Genomic DNA, 26,593 nt, shown 5'->3' on the forward strand with positions numbered 1-26,593 from the left:
GGGGCAGGTGGGGGTGTTCCTAAACAGAGCTCTAATGGCACAGGCTTTAAGTTTAAGATCAAGAATTTATAAATGGGACCTTATAAAACTGAAAAGCTTCTGTAAGGCAAAGGACATAGTAGGACAAAGGGCAACCTATGGTTTGGGAAAAAAACTTCACTCACCTCACATCTGATAGAGGGCTAGTATACAAAATATATAAAGAACTCAAGAAGCTAACCTTCAAAAAAAACCAAACAACCCAATCAAAACATGGGCTATACCAGTAAACTGAGAATACATAACAGAGGAATCTTGGAGGGCTGAGAAGCATTTAAAGAAATGTTCAAAGTCAAAGTCTTTAGTCATCAGGGAAATGCATACTAAAACAACACTGAGATTTCACCTTGTACCAATTAGAATGTCTAAGACCAAAATCTCAGGTGACAACATGCTGGTGTGGACAACATGCTGGTGAGGATATGGAGAAAGAGGAACACTCCTCTATTGTTGATGAGATTGCAAACTGGAATAACCATTCTGGAAATCAATCTGGAGGTTCCTCAGAAAATTGGAAATAGATCTATCTAACGACCCAGCTATACCATTCCTGGGCATATACCCAAAAGATGCCCCATCATGCCACAGGTGCACATATTCTACTGTGTTCATAGCAGCCTTATTTGTGATAGCCAGAAGCTAGAAACAACCCAGATGTCCCACATGGAGGAATGGATAAACAAAATGTGGTTCATTTACACAGTGGAATACAGCTCAGATATTAAGAATGAGGGCATCTTGAGTTTTGCAGGCAAATGGATGGAACAATAAAGTATCATCCTGAGTGAGGTAACTTAGACCCAAAAGGACTTGCATTGTATGTACTCATTAATAAGTAGATATTGGCTAAAAATTTACAGAATACCCTGGATACAACCCACAGTCTGTAATAAATTTAATAACAGAAGGCCCAAGAAAGGATGCTCCAATCTTATTTAAAAATGGGAACAAAATAATGAGGGAAGGAGAAAGGTAGAGAGGAACAGAGGAACAGGATCAGGTATGGGGTATATGGCAGGGGCAGAAGATAGAAGAGAAGCCTTGAGGCCCAAGAGAATAGATGGAAATAAGCAGCTTCAGCGAGCAAGAGGTGGGGGACCCTCTAGTGATTACCAGAGACCTGGGAGTTAAGACAGTCTTAAGACTCATTGGGGGTGCCCTTAATCAAAATGTCCAGCATTGGGGAAAGAGAACTTGAAGTCTACTTCCAGCAGACAGATAGGGTCTCATGTGGAGGGAAAAGGTTTCTAACCCACAGTCAAAATTCTTGACCCAGAATTGTTCCTGTCTAAAGAACTGTAGGGTCAAACATGGAGAAGAGACTGAAGGAAGAGTTTCAATGACCAGCCCAACTTGGGAACCATCTCATGGAGAAGGGGTGACACTACTATGCTATGATGTGTTTACTATGGGACCCTGGCATGGCTGTCCTCAGGGAGGCCCTACCAGCAACTGACAGACAGAAGCAGATATTTTACCCTTAACCATTGGACTGATGTCAGGGGACCCTTATGCTTGAATCAGGGGAAAGACTGAAAAAGTTGAAAGGGAGAGTGATCCCATTGGAAGACCAGAGGTCTCAACTAACCCAGACCCAGGGAGCTCCCAGAGACTGAGCCAACAACCAGGAGCATACGTGGGCTGGTCCGAGTCCCCTGGCACATATGTAGCAGAGGTCTACCTGGTTTGGCCTCAGTGGTAGGAAATGCATTTAATCATGGAGAGCCTTGAGGCCTCAGGGAAAGGGGAGGTTTGGTGGGGGGAGGAAAGAGTATCTTCTTGGAGGCAAGGGAGAGGAGGAATGGGAGAAGGAACTGTGGGAGGGTGACTGAGGGGGGAAACTACTGGAATGTAAATAAATAACATAATTTAAATAAAAAAGGGTTCTCAAAAGTGTTCACCTCTCTTCTAGTCCACCATCCAAAGGTAGGGGAGAGAAATGGTAAATAGAACAAGGGGATGTGGACCTGTTTAGAGGTAATTTCTTGGGGGCAGTTCTAGTCTCTTTTTGTCAGGATACCAGCAGTCTACATCAATAGTTTCTGGATACCAAACAGGAATCAGTAGCCATGACATAATTCAGCAGAAACCTCCTGGCTTTTGTTAAATCAACAGGAGTCAGTGGAGTGGGGTGGGGTGGGATCGGGGGTGGAGGGCTGGGGTGTATGTGGGTATGGGTGGCAGCAACCAGGACCAGCTGGGATGCCAGATAATCTCTGATACGCCTCATTCAACAAAGATGAAAATGTGAGACCAAATAAGCATTGTAAAACTAGCTAGGCAAGCATGCTGCCACTGCCAAACATCACATGTCCTCTCCATGGGTCTTACCTCTACCACTTGAATCTGTCTTAGCAAAACACGATGTGAGTCTGTATCACATGACATATGCAGAAACTTCCACTTCAAACCACTCTTTCATTCCTTGGATGAACCCTACTTGATCATGATAGAGGATGTTTTCAATGTATTCTTGGATTTGATTTGTGTGTTTTCTTTTCTTTTATACTGTAAAATTTTAATTATTTCTGTCTAAAAGAAATTTAGGAAGGAGTAGAGCAGAGATTGTGCAAATGGCTGACCAGTGGTTGGCCCAACTTGTGATCCATTTCATGGGTGGGCACCAAATCCTGACATATTACTGATGCTATGTGAGGACTGCTGACAGGAGCCTTGCATGGCTGTCCTCTGAGAGACTTTCCAACAGCTGATTGAGACCGAGGCAGATACTCACAGCCAAGCATTGGATGGAGATTGGGGACCCTTCTGGGAGAGTTAGAGGAAGGATTGAAGGAATTCAAGGGGAATGGAAACTCCATAGAAAAACCAATAGTGTCCTGGGAGCTCCCAGAGACCAAGCCAACAATCAAAGAGCATACATAGGCTGGTCTGAGGTCCCCAGCACATATGTAGTAGAAGCCTGCCTTGTCTGGCCTCAGTGGGAGAGGATATGCATAATCATGTAGAGACTTGATGCCCCAGGCTAGGGGGATTCCCAGGGTGGAGTACTGTCTCATAGGTGAAGGGGAGGAGGGAAAACTCTGTAAGGGGGGAACAGAAAGAGGGACAACATTTATTATGTAAATAATTAATTAAATAAATGAATAATGAAAATTATATTTCCCCTTCCTCTTCTCCAAGAAGCAGGAGTCTTCCTCTTCCCCCAGGTATCTTCCCTTCTTCCTGTTATACCAAACTACTTCAAAAATAAGCATATCCTCTCCCACTGAAGCCAGATAAGGTGGCTCAATTATGGGAATGAGATTTACGGGTAGGCAACTGAATTAGAGACAGCCCTTGCTCCAGTTACTGGAAGACCCACATGAAGTTAAAGCTGCCTATCTGCTACTTATGTGTAGGGGACCTAAGCCATGCTGGCTCTTTTGTTGGTGTTCCAGTTTCTGGGAGCTCCCAAGGGTCTAGGTTAGCTTACTCGATTTGTCTTCCTATAGAGTGCCTGTCCTCTTTGGGTCTCACAGTCTCCATCCCCACTCTTCCTCAAGATTCCCTGATCTACAACTAACATTTGGCTGTGGGTGTCTGCATTTGTTCCACTTGGTGCTGGGTGGTACCTCTCAGAGGATAGTTATGCTAAGATGCTGTCTGTAAGCATAGCAGAGAATTATTATTATAAAGAATTGGTTTGGTCCCATAGGATGGATCCAATTTGGACTAGTCATTGGTTGTCCATCCACTTCATCTCTGCTCTGCCTTTGTCTTTGTAAATCTTGTAGTCAGGACACATATTGGGATAAGGATTTTGTGGGTGGGTTGTCTTTATTCATCCACTGGGAGTCCTGCTGGCTATAGGAAGTGGCTACTTCAGGATCTATATCCTCCATTGCTAGGAGTCTCAGCTAGAATCATTCCTAGAGGTTCACTGGAGCTTCCCTAATTCCAGGTCCTGGGCAGGTCCTGGAGATGCCTCCCCTCCATGAGTATATTTTCTTTCTCTCCTGCTCTCCCTACACCTGACCCCCCTCCCCTGAACCACTACAGTCTTTATCCTCTTTCCTATCCAGTTACCCATCTCCATCCACCTCTTATATCTGTTGCTTTAACCAGCTTCCCTCAGCTCTCCTTGTTATTTGGCTCCTTTGAGTCTGTGCATTGTAGCTGTGTATCCTGTACTTTACGGCTAATATCCACATACAAGTGAGTACATACCATGCATGTCCTTTTGGGTCAAGGTAATCTCACTCATGATGATAATTTATAGTTCCTTCCATTTGCCTGAAAAATTCATGATATCCTTGTTTGTAATAGGTGAGTAGTATTCCATTGTGTAAATGAACTGTACTTTTTTTTTTTTTTTTTTTTTTTTTACCCCATTCTTTAGTTGAGGGACATCTAGCCTGTTTTCAGTTCCTCAGTATTACTAATAAGGCTGCTTTGAACATAGTTGATCAAGGGTCATTGTAGGATGATAGAGCACTTTTTGTTATTTTGGTATGACCAAAAGTAGTATAACTGGATCCTGAGGTAGAACTATTCCCAAGTTTATGAGAAACCACAAATTGATTTCCACAATGGTTGTACAAGTTTACACTATCATAATGTCAAAGTATTCTCTTGCCCTACATCCTCACTGGCACATACTGTCCCTTGAATTTTTGATTTTAGCTATTCTGATGGGTATAAGGTGAAATCTCAGAGTCTTTTTGTTTATATTTCCCAAATTACTAAGGGCATTTAGCATTTCTTTAAGTGTTTCTTTTTTTCTTTTTCTTTAATATTTTTTTTTATACTCCAAATTTTAATCCCCTCCTAGTCCACCCTCCAACTGTTCCACATCCTATACCTCCTCCCTGACCCCTATCTTACAAGAATATACACTTTCCCAATCACCTTTTCCACCTCAGTTCCATGGCATTCCCTACATTGGGAAAACACACCCTTACTGGATCAAAGGCCTCTTCTCACATTGATGCCAGACAATGTTCTTATGCTACATATGCAACTGGAGCCATGGGTCTCTCCATGTGAGCTCAATGGTTAGTGTTTTAGTCCACGAGTGTTGTGGAGTGTTTGGTTGGTTTATAATGTTGTTTTTCCCAAGAGATTGCACCCCCTTTCAGCTCCTTCAGTCTTTTCTTTAGCACCTTTATTGGGGTCCCCATGTTCAGTCTGATAGTTAGCTGCAAGCCTGTTCAGCTGAATCTGTATGACTTTGGCAGAGCCCCTGAGGAGGCATCCCTATTTGGCTCCAGCCAGTAAATACTTGTCATCAGCAATAGTGCTTGGGTTTGCTGGCTGCAAATGGGGTGGATCCCAAGGTGATTCAGTCTCTGAATGATCTTATCTTCAATTCCTCGTCCTCTATTTGACCTTGTATTTCCTCCCATGAGTGTTTTGTTCTTCCTTCTTAGAAGGACTGAGGCATTCACCTTCTGGTCTTCCTTCTTTTTGGGCTTCTTAAGCTCTGTGAATTGTTTCTTGGTATTTAGAGCTTTCTGGGTCTAGTATCTGCTTATTAGTGGGTACATACCATGTGTGTTCTTTTGTGAATGGGTTACCTCAGTCAGATGTTAGTTTCTTATTCCATCCATTTGCCTAGGAATTTTATAAAGTCATTGTTTCTAATAGCTGAATAGCACTCCATTGTGTAAATGTACAATACTTTCTATATCCATTTCTCTGTTGAAGGACATTTGGGTTCTTTCCAACTTCTGGTTATTATAAATAAGGCTGCTATAAACATGGTGGAGCATGTGTCCTTGTTATATATTGGAGTATGTTTTGGGTATGGCCCCATAATCCTAGGAGAAGAATAGTTAGGTCTTCAGAAAGCACTATATCAATTTTTTTGAGGAACTGCCAGACTGATTTCCAGAGTGTATGTACAAGCATGCAATTCACTAACAATGGTGGAGTGTTCCTTTTTCTCCACATTCTTGCCAGCCTCTGCTGTCACCTGAGTTTTTGATCTTAGACATTCTGACTGGTGTGAGGTGGAATCTCAGGGTTGTTTTGATTTGCATTTCCCTCATTACTAGGGATGTCAAGCATTTCTTTAGGTGCTTTTTGGCCATTTGGTATTTTCCAGCTGAGAATTTTTTGTTAAGCTCTGTACCCCATTTAAAAAATAGGATTGTTTGATTCTCTGGAGTCTAATTTCTTGAGTTCTTTGTATATATTAGATACTAGCCCTCTATCAGATGTAGGATTGATAAAGAACCTTTCCAAATCAGTTGTCTGCTGTTTTGTCCTTTTGACAGTGTCCTTAGCCTTACACAATCTTTGCAATTTCATGAATTCCCATTTGCTGATTCTTGATCTTAGAGCATAAACCACTGGTATTCTGTCCAGGAAAATTTTCCCTGTGCCTATGTATTCTAAACTTTCCAGAACTTTTTCTTCTAATAGTTTCAGTGTACCTGGTTTTATGTGGAGATCTTTGATCCACTTGCACTTGAGCTTTGTACAAGGAGATATAAAAGGGTCTATTTTCATTCTTCTGCATGCTGTGTGCCAGTTGGACCAACACCATTTGTTGAAGAGGCTGTCCTTTTTCCATTGAATCTTTACAGCTCCTTTGTAAAAAATCAAGTGACCATATACGTGAGGGCTCATTTCTGGATCTTCTATTCTAGTTCATTGATCCACATGCCTATCTCTGTACCAGTACCATACAGTTTTTCAGCACAATTGCCTTGTAATATAGCTTGAGGTCAGGAATAGTGATTTCTGTAGATGTTTTCTTGTTGTTGAGGATGGATTTCGCTATTCTAGGTCTTTTGTTATTCCAGATGAAATTGCACATTGCTCTTTCTAACTCTATGAAGAATTGGGTTGGAATTTTGATGGGGATCTCATTGAATCTGTAGATTGCTTTGGTAAGATGTCCATTTTAAAAAAAAAATTTTTAAACATTTTATTATTCTTTTTTTTTTTCTTTATTTTTTCGAATACATTTTTAAGGTTGTAATTAAGTATTTGTGGGTACATATACATACACATATGTATATATGTAACAATAATATAGAAAAAAGGCTATTAATTTGAGGGGATAGGAGAGAGACTAGGAGGGGCTATAGGGAGGAAAGGGGGATGTGATACAGTTCTATTTTAATTAAAAAAATATATTTTTTGTTGAGCTTCACACAGTCTGTGAGTTGTTTCTGGGGTATTCAGAGCTTTCTGGGGTTAGTATCCCATTTTTACAATGTTGATCCTTCCAATCCATGAGCATGGTAGATCTTTCCATTTTCTGAGACCTTCCTCGATTTCCTTCTTTAGAGGTTTGAAGTTCTTGTCATACAGGTCCTTCACTTGCTTAGTTAGAGTCACACCAAGGTATTTCATATTGTTTGTGACTATTGTGAAGGGTATCTTTTCCCTAATTTCTTTCTCCACATGTTTGTCCTTTGAGTAGAGGAAGGCTACTGATTTGTTTGAGTTAATTTTATATCCAGCCACTTTGCTGAACATGTTTATTAGCTGTAGAAGTTCTCTGGTCGAATTTTTGGGTCACTTACGTACACTATCATGTCATCTGCAAATAGTGATATTTTTACTTAATTGTGTTTCCCTTTATTTCTTTAAGAGATTTATGTGTTTCCTCTTTAAGGGCTTCAAATTGTTTATCTGTGCTCTCATGTATTTCTTTAAAAGAGTTATTTATGTCCTTCTTAATGTCTTCTTTCAGTATTTTTTTTAATATTCTCTATATTTACATTTTAGATGTTATCCCCTTCCCCCAATCCCATTCTTCCTTTTCCTCTCATTACTTCCATGAAGGTTCTTCCTTTCCCAACCATCCTCTCCCACCTCAGTGTCTTGGCACTTTCCTACACTGGAAAAATGATCCTTCGCTGGGAGCTGTGGTGGGTTTTATTAGTTGATAATTTTGTTTTTCCTATGGGTTTGCAGACCCTTTCAGCTCTTTCAGTCCTTTCTCTTACTCCTTTATTGAGGTCTTTATGTTCAGTCTGATGGTTAGCTACAAGCATCCTCCTCTGTATCAGTATGTCTCTGGCAGAGCCTCTGAGAAGGCATCCATATCAGGTTCCTGTTAGTAAGGACTACTTGGAATCAGCAACAGTGACTGCGTTTAGTGGTTGCATATGGAATAAACCTCAGGTGTGGCAGTCTCTGGATGAACTTTTCTCCAATCCCTGTTCCATTATTTGTCCCTTTATTTCCTTCCATGAGTGTTTTGTTCTTTGCTCTAAGAAGGACTGAGGTATTCACCTTCTGGCCTTCTTTCTCTTTGAGCTTCATAAGTTATGAAAATTGTTTCTTAGGTATTCTGAGATTTTTCAGTTAGTGTCTGTTTCTCAGTGAGTAAATACTATGAGTGTTCTTTTGTGACTGGGTTACCTCACTCAGGATAATAGCTTCAAGTTCCATCCATTTGCCTAAGAATTTCATGAAGTCATTCCATTGTGCATATGTACCACAATTTCTGCATCCATTCCTCTGTGGAAGGACATCTGGGTTCTTTCCAGCTTCTGGTTATTATAGACAAGACTGCTATGAACATGGTGGAGCATGTATCCTTGTTTTATGTTGGGGCTACTTTTGGGTATATGCCTAGAAGTGGCACAGCTGGGTCTTGAGTTAGTACTGTATCCGATTTTCTGTAGAACTGCCAGAATGATTTCCAGAGTGGTTGTACCAGCTTACAATACCACCAACAGTGGAGAAGTGTTTCTCTTTCTCCACATCCTTGCCAGCATCTGCTGTTACCTGAACTTTTGATATTAGCCATTCTGGCTGGTGTAAGGTGGACTCTCAGGGTTGTTTTGATTTGCATTTTTTTGATGACTAAGAATGTTGAGCTTTAGGTGCTTCTTAGCTATTCTATATTCCTCAGTTGAGATTTCTTTGTTTAGCCCTACACCCCATTTTAAAATTAGGATTAGTTGATTCTCTAGAGTCTAATTTCTTGAGTTCTTTGTATATATTAGATACTAGGCCTCTATCAGATGTAGGATTGGTAAAGATCTTTTCACAATCTGTTGGTTTTGTCTTTTTGACAGTGTCCTTTGCCTTAGAGAAAGTTTGTGTTAGAAGCCTTTTGATTTTTGCATTTTCTTTGACTGTTCTATCAATGTTTTCTTTTTTATTTTATTTTATTTTTTTGGGTGGTAGAGGTGCATGTCTTTAATCCCAACTCTCTTTTTTTTAAAACAAATTTATTTTACAAAACAAAGATAAATGTACAGATTTTAAGCATTGTTTGCATAAAATTATACAATACATTTTTGTCAGTACTTTTTTTCAGATTTTAAAATAATTTTTACATAAAACTGTATGAATATATTTTTTTTAGTCAGTACTTGATTTTTTTTAAAGGTTTGATAGTATGCATTGAAAACTTAATAGTTACAATGAGCATAAAGTACATGTAAAACAAAATGTAACATGGAAATAGTCAAAGTTTTCTTGTATAGAGATTTTTTTTGTTTTGTTTTGTTTTGTTTTCTTTATTTCTTGGACTTCATACAGTCTGTGGGTTGTTTCTGGGGCAGTGCGAGCCTCTGGGGTTAGCATCCCATTATCAGTGACTGCATATTATGTCTGTTCTTTTGTGACTGGGTTATCTCACTCAGAATGATATTCTCTAGATGCAGCCATTTTCTTAAGAATTTGGTCAAGTTATTGTTTCTGGTGGCTGAGTAGTATTCCATTGTGTAAATGTACCACAATTTTTGTGTCCATTCATCTTCTGATGGACATCTGGGTTCTTTCCAGCTTCTGGCTATTATAAATAGAGCTTCTATTAACATTGTGGTGCATATATCTTTGTTGTGTACTAAGGTGTCTCTGGGGTATATGCCCAGAAGTGGAATAGCTTGGTCTGAAGGACCTGTACGACAAGAACTTCAAACCTCTAAAGAAGGAAATTGAGGAGGATCTCAGAAAATGGAAAGATCTCCCATGCTCATGGATTGGAAAGATCAACATTTTAAAAATGGTCATCCTACCAAAAGCAATCTACAGATTCAACGCAATCCCCATCAAAATTCCAACACAGTTCTTCATGGAATTGGAAAAATCAATGTGCAATTTCATATGGAACAACAAAAGACCTAGAATAGCGAAATCCATCCTCAACAACAAGAAAACATCTGCGGGAATCACTATCCCTGACCTCAAGCTATATTACAAGGCAATTGTGCTGATATCTGCATGGTACTGGTACAGAAATAGGCATGTGGATCAATGGAATAGAATAGAAGATCCAGAAATGAGCCCTCACATATATGGTAACCTGATTTTTGACAAAGGAGCAGTAAACATTCAATGGAAAAAGGACAGCCTATTCAACAAATGGTGCTGGTCCAACTGGCACTCAACATGCAAAAGAATGAAAATAGACCCTTTCTTATCTCCTTGTACAAAGCTCAAGTGTAAGTGGATCAAAGATCTCCACATTAAACCAGATACACTGAAACTATTAGATGAGAAAGTAGGAAAAACTTTAGAACATATAGGCACAGGAGAAAATTTTCTGAACAAAACACCAATGGCTCAAGTTCTAAGGTCAAAGATTAACAAATGGGACTTAATGAGATTGCAAAGTTTCTGTAAGGCTAAGGACATTGTCAAGAAAACAAAACAGCAGCCAACAGAATGGGAAAAGATTTTTACCAACTCCACATCAGATAGAGGCCTAATATCTAAGGTATACAAAGAACTCAAAAAGCTAGACACCAGAGAATCAAATAACCCTATTAAAAAATGGGGTATAGAGCTAAACAAAACATTCTTAGTTGAGGAATATCGAATGGCTGAGAAATATCTGAGGAAGTGCTCGACATCCTTAGCCATCAGGGAAATGCAAATCAAAACAACCCTGAGATTCCACCTCACACCAGTCAGATTGGCCAAGATCCAAAACTCAGATGACAACAGATGCTGGCGAGGCTGCGGAGAAAGAGGAACACTTCTCCACTGTTGGTGGGGTTGCAAACTAATACCACCACTCTGGAAATCAGTCTGGCAATACCTCAAAAAATTGGACATAATACTATCAATGTTTTCTATGTTGTCTTCTGCCCCTGAGATTCTCTCTTTCATTTGTTATATTCTGTTGGTGATGCTTATGTCTATGACTCCTGATGTCTTTCCTAGGTTTTCCAACTTTGGAGTTGTCTCCTTCTGATATTTCTTAAGTATTTCTATTTCTGTTTTCAATTTCTTCACCCGTTTAGTTGTTCTTTCTTTTAGCTGTTTAAGTGATTTTTGTGCTTTTTTTTCTTTTTGTTTCCTCTTTAAGAGCTTCAATTTGCTTGTGTGTGTTCTGTCTTTCTGCTACTTCTTTAAGTGTATATTTTATACGCTTCTTGAGTACCTTCATCATCATCATGAAGTATGATTTTAAATCTAACTCTTGTTTTTCTGTCGAGTTGGGATATCCACTATTTGCTGTGTTGTGAGAACTAGGTTCTGATTTTGACATGTTGTCTTGGTTTTCCTTTCTTAAATTCTTGTGCTTGCCTCTTGCCATCTTGTTGTCAGTGATGCTAGGTGATCTTGGTGTCTCTGACTGGAGATTGTCTCTTCTGTGTGTCTTTGGGCCTGTAGGCTTTTGAGGGAGATTGTTCCTGGGTGTTCAACTCTCTGGTTACTCTGTAAATTCTGATGGCAGTGGACTGTTTATGGATTTTTTCCCTAACAGTCTGTACCTAGGCAGCACCGATCTACCTGTACCCTGAGAGTTCTGGACAGTGTCTCCCCAGTAGTCAGTGGAGCACACCCGTAGGCTCAGGAGTGAGAGTACTTCTGAGGCTCCTCCTGGTGCCCAGGAATGTGCAGGCAGGCTGTCAGTCCTGATAAAACTGGACTAGCTCTGACTTTAGGCTGGAAGTGTCTGTTCCCAGGCAGCACTGCTACCTGTGCTCTTAGAGTTTAGGTCAGTCTCTCCTCAATAGACTCATCAGTGGGTTCAGGACTGAGAGTGCTTCTGTGGCTCCTTTGGGTACCCAGCAATATTTCATGAAACTGGATAGGCTCTGGCTTTGGGCTGGATGTCCTCTATCATCATTTGTGAGATGAAATTTTAGATATGAATCTTGCTTTTCAGGTGTTTTGGGGGAATCCAGGGCTTGCTGTGCTGACAAGCTATGTTCTGATATTGCTAAATAGTATTGGTTTCTGTTGTTTATAATCTTGTGTTTGTTTCTTGCCATCTGGTTATCTCTGGTGCTAAATGGCCTTACTCCGAGCCTGTATTCCTGTGATCCTGGAATTGTTGTGTCAGAACTCCTGGGGTCCCAACTTTTTCTCTGATTCTATGATTCTGGCATCTTACAATCTTGGGTGTGGGCAGAGTGGTCAGAGAACCAGAGTTCAGGGTCAGCTCCTAGGTGCAGGTGCACAATGAAAGGAATGTGTGCATCTGGTTGGAGAGGGGTTTCTACATCTTCAGGGTCTTGGATTGTCCCTGTTATGCCAAGTAGTGGGGTATGGGTTGGGGCTTCACCTGAGATCTTGAGTGTGTCATAACTCCTGTGGTTCAGGCTGTCTCTGGGTGTGGGTGGAGTGGGTGGAGAGTCAGAACCCAGGGTCCACTCCATGGTGCAGGTGCAAACAGGAAAGAACCAAATAAATGCATTTTAAAAACTCTTTCTTGAAATAGATTTTCTCTCTAGAAAAATCTCACCATGTTTTTGGTCTCCTGATGCTTTAGACAGGAGTCATGCTCAGTGGGGCTCTACAACAGCATTAAGTAAGCAGACATATGTGTACAAAAATTTTGCTCTAATTTTTTTTTTGTTTATGTGGTACTGGGATTAAACCCAGGTTCTAGTGAATATTAAGCAAACCTTCTGTTTATCATTGAGTGACATCCTTAGCATTTTTATTCTCAGAATGATTCTCATTTTGTACATAGCTCACAGTGTTCTAAAATATATATACCCCATGCTAATCTTGAGTTCTGGATTTTCCTGCACTGAACTTGATTAAAAACATGCACCACTTCAACCAGCATTTATAACACCCACTAAAGTATGTGAATACAAAATAATTCTTCTCCCTAGTCATCCTTGGAAATGCATCACATAAAAATAAAATCACCAAGAAAGAATAGAAATTGTTGGCTGGCAGGGTTGGGGGTTGGAAGCATCTCTAAGATATTGTAGAGACCCAGGATTGAGATTGACAACAGGAGTCTATGGGGTGACTTTAGCCTTTAGCTGTGACTTCAGGTAATGGGGACATAGTATCAGAAGAAGCCATGCAATGTAGTCAGGTAGGACACCAGTGGAAAGATAAGGACACCAACCCAACCTCAAAACTCTTGATGCAAAATTTGTTCTGTCTATAAGAAATGCAGGGACAAAGATGGAACAGAGTCTGATGGAATAGCCAACCAAAAACTAGCTCAGCTAGAGACCCACCCCAAGGGCAAGTGCCAATCCCTGACACTATTAATGATACTCTGTTATGTTTGCAGACAGGAGCCTCACATAACTATCCTTGGAGAGGTTCTACCCAGCAGCTGACTGAAACAGATACAGAGGCCCACAGCCAAATATTGGACAGAGCTTAAAGTGTCTTTATGGAAGAGCTGGTGGAAAAATTAAGGGCCTCAGAGGGGAAAGGAACTCCACAGGAAAACCAGCAGTGTAAACTAACCTGGATCCTTTTGGCTCTCGGAGACTGAACCAAGAACCAAAGAGTTGTTGGTCTGGGTCTAGGGCCCACACACATATGTAGAAGATGTGCAGTTTGGTCCTCATCCAGGTTTCCTAACAACTATAGTAGGGCTGTCTCTAAAGCTGTTGCTTGTCTGTGGATCCTGTTCCTCTAATTGGGCTGCTTTGTCTATTTTCAGTGGAAGAGATGTGCCTAGACCTGCAGTGATTTGATGTGCCAGGGGAGGTGTCCCTTTCTCAGAGGAAAGGGACTATGTGAAGGAAATAAAGGGAACGGTGACTAGAAATTAACATGAATAAATAAAAAGTTAATTAATTGAAAAATAAGTAAAATCATCAAACATACAAACATATAAGAAACTCGATATTTATTGAAACATCATCTTGAAACATCTCAATGGCAACGGAATAGCAATGACCGTATGCCAAAAACAGAAAGTAGATCAATAAACTGTGAATTATGTTTCAGAAGCATATACCTCTTAAAAACATTTGAGTAAAGCATTAAAAACAAAGATTAATGTGATATGTTTTCAAACATGGAAATATCAAGAAAGAAAAAATACTCTAATGAAGAAATGTGCTCTGTTCCCACCACCTTCAAAATCCATAGACATCAAAAGCATAATAGAAAAACAAATTCCTCAACAAGTCACCCTGCGTGTAAAGCCACTTTTCTTTGCCATAATTTCAACACAGCCCTTTTCATCTCTTTGTTCCTCAGGCTGTAGATAAGTGGATTCAGCAGAGGGGTGAGCAGTATATATGCCAATGACATCAGTTTCTTGGTGTCTGGTGAGTATCTGGATTTGGGCTGTAGATAAATTATACTGGCTGTGCCATAGAAGAGGGTGACAGACGTGAGATGAGAGGCACACGTGGAAAAGGCCTTCTGCCTCCCTGTAGTGGATGGCATCCTCAGGATGGCAAAGAGAATTCGAGTATAAGACAAGAGTATCAACAGGAAGGGGACCATGACAATCAAAATGGTGCCTGTGAAGGCATAGACTTCAAACACAAAAGTGTCTGCACAGGCAAGCTCCAGCACAGGAGGAGTCTCACAGAAGAGATGGTTTATTTCCTTGTGGCCACAGTAGGGGAAACTAAACACCCATGTGGTCTGCAGAGTAGCCATCATGGTACCTGAGATCCATGAGAACATCACTAATTTTATGAACACTCTGATGTTCATAATCACTGGGTAGGATAGAGGATGGCAGATTGCAGCAAATCGGTCATAAGCCATTGCCCCCAGGAGAAAACACTCAGTCACACCAAAGAAAAGAATGAAATACATTTGTGCAATACAACCCCCAAAGGAAATGGTCGCTTTCTCAGTGGTCAGGACCACCAACATTTTAGGTGTGATGACTGTGCAGAAACAGAGGTCCACTAAGGATAAGTTCTGCAGAAACAGGTACATGGGGATGTGCAGGCTCTGGTCCAGGAAGATGATGGTGATAATGGTGGCATTTCCCATCACAGTCACCAGATAAATAACTAGGAAAGCCCCAAACATCTGCCCTTGAAGTTCAGGATAGTTAGAAAATCCCAAGAGGATGAACTCACCTGTAGAGCTGTGATTTTGCCTCTTCATAACAATACTGAAGCCCTGTCTTAGGGACATAATACATACAGGGTGAAATCACATTGCAGGAACTGAGTTGAGATTTGGAGTTCTTTGCAGAAGTTGTAAAGGCATGCTCCTTCTAATAGAGGTTCAGACTAGTGGTTTTGAAGAAGGGTCAATATGTTGTAACAATGAATCTTTAAAAGACAAGTGGGAAGTTACAAAACTTTGACTCAGAAATGTTATCAAATAAAAAATAATGCTATTTAAATGACCCAGCTATTATAAGCCCTTGCCACACAACCTGACTTCAATTTCATCCCTGGAACACACAAACAACAAAACAAAACAATGCAAAACAAAAAGTTGGATATAGGAGCACATCTCTAATCCCAGTGTTCCCATAATAAGACATGAGTGAGGCAAAGCCATGTGAAATACCCTTAAGCTTGAAGGCCAGTTAGCCTGGAGTGCAAGGTGCAATAGAAACAAAATAGACCATCATTGATATGGTGGACAAAGGGAAGTAATTCCTAAAGTTCCCCAAACTCCACAAGCTCTCCATGGTGTGTGTGTGCATGTCTGGGTGTCATGCCACACACACACACATACACACACATACTTCATTATTATTATTATTATTATTATTATTATTATTATTAAAACTTACTAAAAACTTAAATAATAGATTAATAGGTTTTGGCAACACTTTTCTGTGTAACAAAAATTTAGCCAAACCTATTCTTAGAACATACACGCGCACTGTGTTACTTAGAATCTATTATACATTACTCTGATACATGCATACATGTGTTGTAATTAATTGTATGCTTATATATGAATTTTAAAGAAGAAATTTCAAGTTAGATAAATAGTAAAAAAACTGACAAATAAATCTATGATAATTTTAACTGTAAATATATTAATAAATGTTTTTGCACATGCCAAAGTACAGAGCACACTTACTTTGTTAAGATTGAAAAATAAACCATATATACCTGAATAAATATACCATACACAAAAATTTGATTTGTAAATAAAGTGACCCCAAATGAATATAAGTCAAAGGCTTCCAGAATATTTCTTTGGTTTCTCATCCAGGTGAACCAAATTTACTGAAATTTGCCCAATGAGAAAATGACTTTAGTTAATATTCATGTAGGACCATTCTGATTCTGTGATTCACTCGCTACCTTTAAAAGAAAATACAGATATACTTGGAATTTGTGTCACCCATTAACTGGTTGAACAACCATCACCAAGGAATGTCTACATTCTTTCAGATAAACCTGAGCCATACACTCCACAGAAGACATCAGAGTCGCTTTGTGCACCTCTACCACCCAGATCTCTAACTCCTATCACCTGGTCGTCATTTCCAGAGCACTCACTACCACTGGAAATAATCAAATCTAATTTGTTTTTTATGTTTAATGCCCAATCCCTCCTCAAGAATATAAACTGCAGGATGAAAGTAATTTTGTTCTGGACTTTGTGTCTGAAAACACAAAACAGAAAACAGGTAGCTACGTACATAATAAATTAACTGACCCTCCCAATGAAATGATGAATTGATATTTGAGAAGACTGTGGAGGAATAATTATTTAAATTAAGAATGCCCAGATTCTTCCTTCAGTTGACTCCTGTGTCTAAAGGAAAATAATGAACAACCTGAGAACAAAGAAGAGCTGCGTTTACTCTCTCTGACTTTTCTAGAGGCTTGAGGCTACTGTGGGGTATGAGTACCACTGGTTTAAGAATTGGTTCTGTCCATGTACTAAAACCACAGTTTGAGCCTGTGGACCCCTATCTATATGGTCAGGAATTACTCCTGGACAGCCCTATTGGCTCAGACATGAGCATCTTATTTATCAATAGGAAACTGCAGGATACAGGTTCCCCATTTCAGTCAAATTGGAGCTAAGCTTAGGGAGATGGAGGATCAGCAGTTAGGCGATATGCAAGCATGAAACTCCTAAATTTCTACTGTCTCCCAATCTTATATACAATGGCTTTCTTCCTTGTCCAACTCCCCATTACAGCCCAATTCTGGACAAAGCTTCCCACTCTCCCTGCACCTTCCAGACCAATTCCTCTTGTTTTAAAATTTCTCCCCACTATCAGTATTCACACATCCCCAGAATCAGAAACCCATGCCAGAAGAACTGAAATAAGATCTCCCTGACAGTATTAATAAGGTAGAAGTCACCGACAGACTCTCAAGCATAATCTTTAGGTCAAAGATGAACTGATGCTTAACCTAATCATCAGATATTTGACCAGGTATTTAAAAATCATTCCCATCCATACCACTCAGTTGAGTGCACTGATTTTATAATGTTGTGTGCTCTGGGAGAAGCCTTCTCTCTGGAGACCTTATACTCCACATATACAGACTTCTCTCTGTGGAGGGCAGGAAGCACCATGGCACTAACTATGTGCACCTCTCCTCCAGGCTTCTACAGGGAATAATACTGTCTTCACACAAGAGATTCGATTTCACCATTGTGTCCCCAATTATGAAAATGAGGTTGCGAAGGTGATGAGCTGACCTGGGCTGACCTTAAGGAAATGCAAGTGGAGATTGAACGGATGCTATAAATAATACCTGAGAAGATGGGGAGGGATGCAGGCCACAGTGAGAGCAAGATGACCCACGGGAAGATCTCATTAGAGAAGACATCATGTACAATTATGAAATGGGTGACATTACTTTGTGGAAAGCCTGGTTTTTATTATCAGATTTTCAAAACATACTTTGAGTGTATTAAAATTTGGGTTGTATCGCTGGAGAGATAGCTCAGCATTTAAGAGAACTTTCACAAGTCCTGAGTTCAATTTCCAGAAACCACACGATGGCTCACAACCATCTGTCATGAGATTCAATGCTCCCCCTTGGTGTATATGAAGGCAGTAACAGTTTACTCACATATGCAAAAATTAATAAAACCTGTTTTTAAAAATTGGGTTGTGATCAAAAATGCTATTGGGGCATGTGCTCTACTGTGTTCATAGTGGCCTTATTTGTGATAGGCAGGAGATAGAAACAACCCAGATGTCTCACAACAGAAAATGAATACAGAAAATGTGATTTATTTACACAATGGAATAATATTCAGCTATTAATAATGAGGACATAATGCATTTTGCAGGCAAATAGAATGAACTATAAAATAATCTTCCTCAGTCAGGTTACTCAGATCTAAAAGGACATTCATGATATTTAGTCACTAATAAGTGGATATTAACCATAATAGTAGCAAAAACCTTGGATAAAATACACAGAATTCAAGAAGGTTAACAAGCTGAAAGGCCCAAGTGAGAATGCCTCAATCCCACTTGGGAGGGAGAAGAAAGCAATCATGGGGAGAGATGGAGGAAAGGACTTGGGTAGGAGAGGGGACGAGAAGGGAAAAGGGGAAACATGATCAGGTGTGGGAGAATAGAAGTGAAGTCCCGAGGGCCAGCAGAAAGAATGGAAACAGGCAACCTTGGGAAGTAGAAAGTGAAGGGATCCTTTAGAATGTACCAGATACATGGGAGGTGAGAGACTCTCAGGACTTAAAAAGATGAAATGCCCTGCAGTGAGGAGCAGGAATTTATAAGGTCCACCTCTAGTAGAAAGACAGGACATTAAGTACAGGGATGGGATTGACATCCCATAGTCAAAAACTCTGACCTAGATTTAATCTTGTCTAAAAGAACTGCAGAAACAAAAATGGAGAAGAGACTGAGGGAAAGGAGGTCTAGTGACCAGCACAAATTGGGACCCATTTCAAAGGAAGGCTCCAAAGCCTGACACTATCACTGATACTATGGTATGCTTACAAGCATGACTGCCCTCTGAGACGTTCAACAAGCAGATGAAAGAGTAAGATGCAGGTACTTATACCCAACCAATGGACAGAAGCCAAGGACCCCTGTGGTTGAATTAGGGAAGAGGTGGAAGAAGCTGAGAAGGAGGGTGCCCCATAGGAAGACTAGCAGTCTCAACTAACCTGACCTGCTGAGATCTCTGATACTGAGTCACCAATCAGGCATCATACACTAGCTTATATGAGGACCCTGACACATATAAAAGAGGATTGACTGGTCTGGTCTCAGTGGGAGAAGATGCACCTAACTCTTGAGAGACTTGAGGTCTCAGGAAGTATGGAGGCCTGGTGGAGTGGGGGAGCATTTTCTTAAATGGAGTAGGAGGAATTTGATGAGGATACTTTTGGGGGGGGGGGGCGGGTGGACCAGGAGGAGGATAATGACTGGACTGTGAAAAAAAGGTTTAAAATAATTAAAAAAAAATGAGTTTTGTATTCAACCTCATTCTCAGTTCTCTGACCAGTTCTGAATCTCTCTATAGACTGCTGCCCACTGCAGAACAACAGGCTTTGCTTACAAAACTGAGAGCGGCCTAGGCCTATAAATATGACTATAAAAAATTTAAAGATGAATTGTCAGAAGGACCATTTAGCAAAATAACAATAACAGTTTCTTTGGTATGCTTATGACTTTCCCGGTCATGGACACAATAATTACTAGGAGAGGGAGAATCATTCTTTAATGAGAAATACAGAAACTGGTAGGCCTAAATGATCCAGTGGATGGCCTCACATCCGTGCATATATGGGCATCGCTAGCTGAACTTAGTGAATGATGATAGAAAAAACAGACATGAATGTAAAAGAGGTATAAAGAGAGTGTTAAGGGGGTAGATATGATAATATTTTATACCCCCCTCTGTGTATGTATGTGTCTGTGTCTTTGTGTGAAATTCTCAAAAACAAGAACATTATGGAACAGTTCAGAGTGAAATTTTATGAATGCCAAATCAATTTGGTAGTTCCTCAGAAAATTGGAAATAGTTCTACCTGAAGAGATAGCTTATACTGCTCCTGGGCTTATACCTAAAAGATGAAGGACACATGCTACACTATGTTCATTGCAGCCTTATTCATAATAGCGTAAAACTGGAAGCAATCCAGGTATCCCTCAACTGAAGAAGGGATACAGAAAATGTAGTTTATTTACACAATAGAATACTATTCAGTCATTAAAAACAAGGACACTGTGAATTTTGCAGGCAAATGGGTATAACTAGAAAATATCCTGAGTGAGGTAACCCAGACCCAAAAGGATATGCATGGTATATACTCAGTGATAAGTAGATATTAGCCAAAAAGTAAAGAATATCCATGATACATTTCCACAAACCCTAAGAAATTAAACAAGAAGGTCCAAGTAAGGATGTGTCAATCCTACTTAGAAGGGGGAACAAAATAATCACGGGAGGCAGAAGAAAGGAACGGCCTGAGTGGTAGAGGGGAGGAGGAGGTGGAGAGAATAAGAGAGGCAGGATTAGGTATGGGGAAGACAGGAGAGAGGCCCAGAAGGCCAGGAGAATGAATGAAAATATGCAGTTCCTGGATGTGGGTGGGGGGTTGGAGAACCTTAAGAAAATCCCAGAGACCTGGGATGGAGAAGGATTCCAAGACTCTATAGGTAATCTTAGCAGAAATGCCCAGCAGTGGGGATATTGAATCTCTTTAGTAAGAAGCCATGGTGAAGTGTTGGGCACATCAACCAACCTACAAAACTTTTAACTACAAATTGCTCTTCTCTAAAACAAACTCAGAGACAAAAATGGAGCAAAGGTTGAATGAATGGGCCAACCAATGACAGGGTCAACTTAGCATCCATCCCATGCACAGGTACTAAACCCTGACACTATTACTGATGCTATGTTGTGTTTGCTGAAGGAGGTTAGCATGGCTGTCCTCTGAGATGTTTTACCAGCAGTTGACTGAGACAGATGTAGATATTCACAGCCAAGCATTGGATGGAAATTGAGGACCTCTATGGAAGAGTTAGGGAAAGGATTGAAGAAACTGAAGAGGATGGCAACCCCTAGGAACAGTGTCAACCAACCTGAACCCATGGGAGTTCCCAGAGACTGAGCTACCAACCAGAGAGCACACATGGGTTGATCTGAGGCCCCAACACTTATGTTACAGAGAGCTATCTTGTCTGGCCTCAGTGGAGGAGATGCATCTAATCCAATAGATACCTGATGTCTCAGTGCAAGGCAATAGAGGAGAGGTACCCTCTCAGAGGTGAAGGGGGTTAAGAACTCTGCAAGGGGAAAAGGGAGGGGGACAACATTTTGGATATAAATAAATAAAATAATTAATAATAAAATATTTTCTGGTAATTTTCATAGTTGAATCTTACTAACTTGAATTTAAGACACCTATGCTAGGCATAGCAGCTTGAGCCAAAAATGTAAATTCTCTGTTCCTGTTAGCTTTTTAGTAAAATAAGACAATCTTATCCATTCTCACAGGCTTTATATAAGAATCATGGGACTTAGGAGTTAGTCCAAACTGACTTGACCAATCAATGGGACCATTTGTTTCATGTCCAGAAGATATAGGGATGGACCAGTCAAGACTTAGCTTTATACAGAGCTTAGATGATGTGGCCTGGACATAAATTCTTTTTTTTAGTCTCTCATCTTTATTTTAGAGGAGCTTTTCCAAAATTAAAAGACATGGATCCTTTTCTTAATCTCATACTTTATCATTATTCTTGAGGAATTCTTATTTATACATGTTAAGAAAAGTTAAAGAGAGTAAGGCTTCCAATTCCTGGATTTTCAGAAAACCCTATATAGAAGCGGATACTCCCTTTCATACCACCTTTTCTAGTCATATTTCCATTATAGAGTTAGTGTTTGTTCTCTGCCTCATTAATCTTTTTTCTACATTCCTTCAATGATAGATACAAAAAAAATCTAACCAAACTATTTATCAGTTCCTATTACAGGATTACCAGCCACTGTCCATGGAGGGGCCTGATGTGAACTTTTACCAAGTGTACCCCTATGGTGAAAGCCAGGTATACCCTAAAATTGACAATGTGCCAAGACAGCAGGAGGTAGCCAAAGAGACATGGCACCCCTATTCCCTTTTACCATTGGCTTCTCCTTTCCCCTTTTCTTCTTTATATGATAAGAAAATGAGAGTAACTGATCCTGCCCTCAGCAATGGTGACACCCATGGGTGACAGGGATTCAGTGCAGGCATTACCATGGAAATGGACAACCATTCCCAGGACATACCTTTTCAGATATCCATCCACACCTGGAACCAAGTGATATCATTACACACATAAAAAACCAAACTTCCTCCTCTTCTCTCTCTTCTTCCCTCTCGACCTGACCCTTGTCTCATTGCATCATTAAACCTCTCTATGTGCAGCTGTGTTGGCTTAGTGTGGTTTGCCTGGACATGACCCAAGATTTCTATCCCAACACTGGGGCCCCTCAGTCTTTTCTCCTCTACTTTCATAAGAGTCTCCAAGCTCCATCCACTGTTTGGCTATGGGTGTGTCCGTGTCTGTCCAAGTCAGCTGCTAGATGGAGCCTCTCAGAGGACAAAATACATTTGACTGCAAGCATAACAGAGTATCGTTAGTAGGGTTAGGAGTTGGTGCCTTCCATGGAATGGGTCTCAAATTGTGCCAGTTATTGGTTGGCCTTTCCCTCTGTCTCTACTCAACTCACCAATTCCTGCATTTCTTGTGTTAGAGTTTCTGTGGGTGGGTTGTGTCTGTATCACTCTCCTTTCTTCTAGTTTCCTCCCCCTATTGGCCTCTTTTAACTATTTTATTGGCATGTCTAAGTGAGAGTCAAGCTTCCTGGCTGGTCTCCTTAGAGTACTGTCACTCCCAAGCTCACAGTTGAGACCAACACTTTTGCTCTATTAACTGGCCAAAGAGGGACCTATTAGGAGTGCATAAGGCACAGAAACCACAACACAGGCAGGGACAGGATTCTTCCAGTTTCTATCCGTGCCCCAGAACTAACCCTGTGACACAACTCTCCACACCTAAATTTCAACTGGAAAGAACTGGTGTCCCAGGAGTGTGACACACCTAAAATTACAGCTCTAGTTACCCCATTACTGCCTGGAGACAGCTGCTCTCCCAGCAGTGTTGACATGCCAAAGGTCACAGGCTCTGAGGTCCAGAGGAAAAACAAGCTCCAGTCAGAGACAGCAAGACTAACTAACACCAGAGATAACCAGATGGTGAGAGGCAAGCACACAAAACTAAGCAGCAGAAACTAAGGCTAGTTGCCATCACCAGAACCCAGTTTTCCCAAAGCAAGTCCTGGATACTCTAACACAGAGCAAAAGCAAATTTCAGATCTAAAATCCCATCTCATAAAAGATAATAGAGGATGAAATTTAAGAAGGACTTAAATCACTTCCTTAGAAAAACAGAGGAGAAGACAGGTAAACAGGTAGAATCCCTTAATGAGAAAAAAATCTTAAAGAATTACATGAAAACACAATCAAACAGGGGAAGATATAGAACAAAACCACCCATAATCTAAAAGTGAAAATAGAAACAAAGAAGAAATCACAAAAAGAGACAACCCTGGAGATAGAAATTGTAGGAAAGAGATTAGGAGTCATAGATGCAAGCATAACCAACAGAATACAAGAGATAGAAGAGAGAATCTTGGGTACAGAAGATACCTTAGAAAAAATTAGCACAACAGTCAAAGAAAATGAAAAATGAAAAAAATTTCCTAGCCCAAAATATCCAGGAAATGCAAGACATAATGAGAAGACTAAACCCAATGATAATAGGTATAGAAGAGTGAAGATTCCCAACTTAAAGGGACAGTAAATATCTTCAACAAAATTATAGAGGAAAACTTCCCTAACCTCAAGAAAGAGATGTTCATGAACATACAAGAAGCCTACAGAATTTCAAATAGACTGTACCAGAAAAGAAATTTATTCTGTCACATAATAGTCAAAACACAAAACGCATAAAAGAAAGAAAGAATATTAAAAGCAGTAAGGGAAAAAAGTCAAGTTACATATAAAAACAGGCCTATCAACATTACACCAGAGGACTTCCGGACACAGAGCGGAGCCTGGCCTACCTGCTACCCGGATTGGCGGCTCATAGAGGCTGAGCAACTGCGATTGGGAACAGAAAATTAGAACTTCTGTTTCCACCCGGAGGCGACTTCCGGACGCAGAACAGAGCCTGGCCTACCTGCCACCCGGATCGGCGGCTCATAGAGGCTGAGCAACTGCAATTGGGAACAGAAAATTAGAACTTCTGTTTCCACCCAGAGGCGACTTCCAGACGCAGAGCGGAGCCTGGCCTACCTGCCACGCAGAAGGGCGGCTCATAGAGGCTGAGCAACTGGTGAGTGGGAGACCTAGACAGCAGGGGAGCAGAGAGATCTCTGCGGAGTGCACACGGAAAGTGCACACCCTAAATTGCCCTGCCCCGCCTTGCCTGATCCAGCGATTAGGAACAGAAAATTAGAACTTCTGTTTCCACCCGGAGGCGACTTCTGGACACAGAGCGGAGCCTGGCCTACCTGCCACCTGGATCAGCGGCTCATAGAGGCTGAGCAACTGCGAGTGGGAACAGAAAACTAGAACTTCTGTTTCTGCCCAGAGGTGACTTCAGGACGCAGAGCAGAGCCTGGCCCATCTGCCACCCGGAACGGAGGCTCATAGAGGCTGAGAAACTGGTGGGTGGGAGACCTGGGCTGCAGGGAAGCAAAGAGATCTCTGTGGAGTACACACGGAAAGTGCACCCCCTGCCTTGCCCTGTCCTGCCTTGCCTGATCCAGCAAACACAAACAGAACGTTGGAACTTCTGCTCACACCCGACGACTCTGAGGCATAAAACAGGGCTCGACCCATCTGACACCTGAACCAGTGGAGAACCAGGGACACACAGCAGATACAAGGGAAAGGCAAGAACATATCACTGACAACAAAATGGCAAGAGGAAAGAGAAAGAGTATATCCCAAGAGAACCAAGACAATCTAGCAACACCAGAGCCCAGCTCTCCCATAACAGCAAACATCGGAATTCCAAACCCTCCAGAAAAAGAAGACACAGACCTGAAATCATACCTTAAGATGCTGATAGAGATACTTAAACAAGAAAGGGAGGAAAAGCAAAAAGATTCTGAAGCTTTTAAAGAAGAAACAAGAAAAACACTCAAAGAACTCAAAGAACTAGAGGAAAACAGAACCAAAGAAATAAAGGAATGGAAGAGGGAAATTAAAACAGAGATTGACACAATAAAGAAAACACTAATAGAGATAACCCTAGAGTCAGAACACCAAAAAAAAAAAAAAAAAAAAAAAAAGAAATCAGGAGTCACAGAAGCAAGCATTTCCAATAGATTACAAGAGATCGAAGAGAGAATCTCGGGGGCAGAAGACAACATTGCAAACATAGACAAAACAGCCAGAGAGATGCAAAAAACAAAACGCTCCTAACCCAAAATGTCCAGGAAATCCAAGACACAATGAGAAGACCGAACCTAAGGATAATAGGAATAGAAAAGGGAGAAGAGTATCAACTAAGAGGCACAGTAAATATCTTCAACAAAATCATAGAAGAAAACTTCCCTACCCTCAAGAATGAGATGACCACGAGCATAAAAGAAGCCTTCAGAACTCCGAATAGGTTGGACCAGAAAAGAAATACCTCCCGACACATAATAGTAAAAACATCAAGTGCACAAAGTAAAGAAAAAATACTAAAATCTGTAAGGGAAAAATGTCAGGTAACATATAAAGGCAGACCAATCAGACTCAAACCCGATTTCTCAACAGAGACTATGAAAGCTAGAAGAACCTGGACAGACATCATGCACTCCTTAAGAGAGCACAAGTGCCAGCCCAAGCTGCTTTACCCAGCAAAACTATCAATCACCATCCATGGAGAAATGAAGATATTTCAAGACAAATGAAAATTCACACAGTATCTCACCACAAACCCAGCACTACAACAAATTATAGGTGGAAAACCCAATACAATGAGGGAAAATACAGCCTAGTAAAAACAAGAAAACTCCTAAACAAGAAAACTAAACGAAGAAAAAACACAGACAGAACTCAACCCAAAAAAGCAATAATGGCAGGAAACAGAAACAACTATTCCTTGATTTCTATTAACATAAATGGTCTCAACTCCCCAATAAAGAGACATAGACTATCAGACTGGATACATAAACAAAATCCAGCCTTTTGCTGCATACAGGAAACTCATCTCAGAGACAAAGACAGACACTATCTCAGAGTAAAAGGGTGGGAAAAAAACTTCCAAGCAAACAGCTCCAAGAAGCAAGCTGGAGTGGCTATTCTAATATCGAATAAAGTAAATTTCCAACTAAAAGTTATCAAAAAAGATAAGGAAGGACACTTTTTACTCATTACCGGGGAAATCTGTCAGGAGGAACTCTCAATCCTTAACATATATGCTCCAAATAAAAAATCACCCACATTCATAAAAGAAACCCTACTAAAGCTCAAAAAATACATTTCA

The 26,593-nt window shown here is 40.6% G+C and overlaps 1 protein-coding gene across 1 annotated transcript; it reads right to left on the reverse strand.

The window, feature by feature from the left end:
* Positions 1 to 14,301: 14,301 nt before the first annotated feature.
* Positions 14,302 to 15,276, reverse strand: LOC308417175 (olfactory receptor 10A3-like; the record flags this gene model as incomplete). Its single annotated transcript, XM_080912330.1, has 1 exon — positions 14,302 to 15,276. One exon carries the CDS (start codon positions 15,274 to 15,276, stop codon positions 14,302 to 14,304), a length of 975 nt encoding a protein of 324 aa, XP_080768456.1.
* Positions 15,277 to 26,593: the final 11,317 nt, after the last annotated feature.

The sequence above is a fragment of the Micromys minutus genome (genome assembly GCF_963924665.1).
Source record: "Micromys minutus genome assembly, chromosome: 2".
NCBI classification, from domain to species: domain Eukaryota; kingdom Metazoa; phylum Chordata; class Mammalia; order Rodentia; family Muridae; genus Micromys; species Micromys minutus.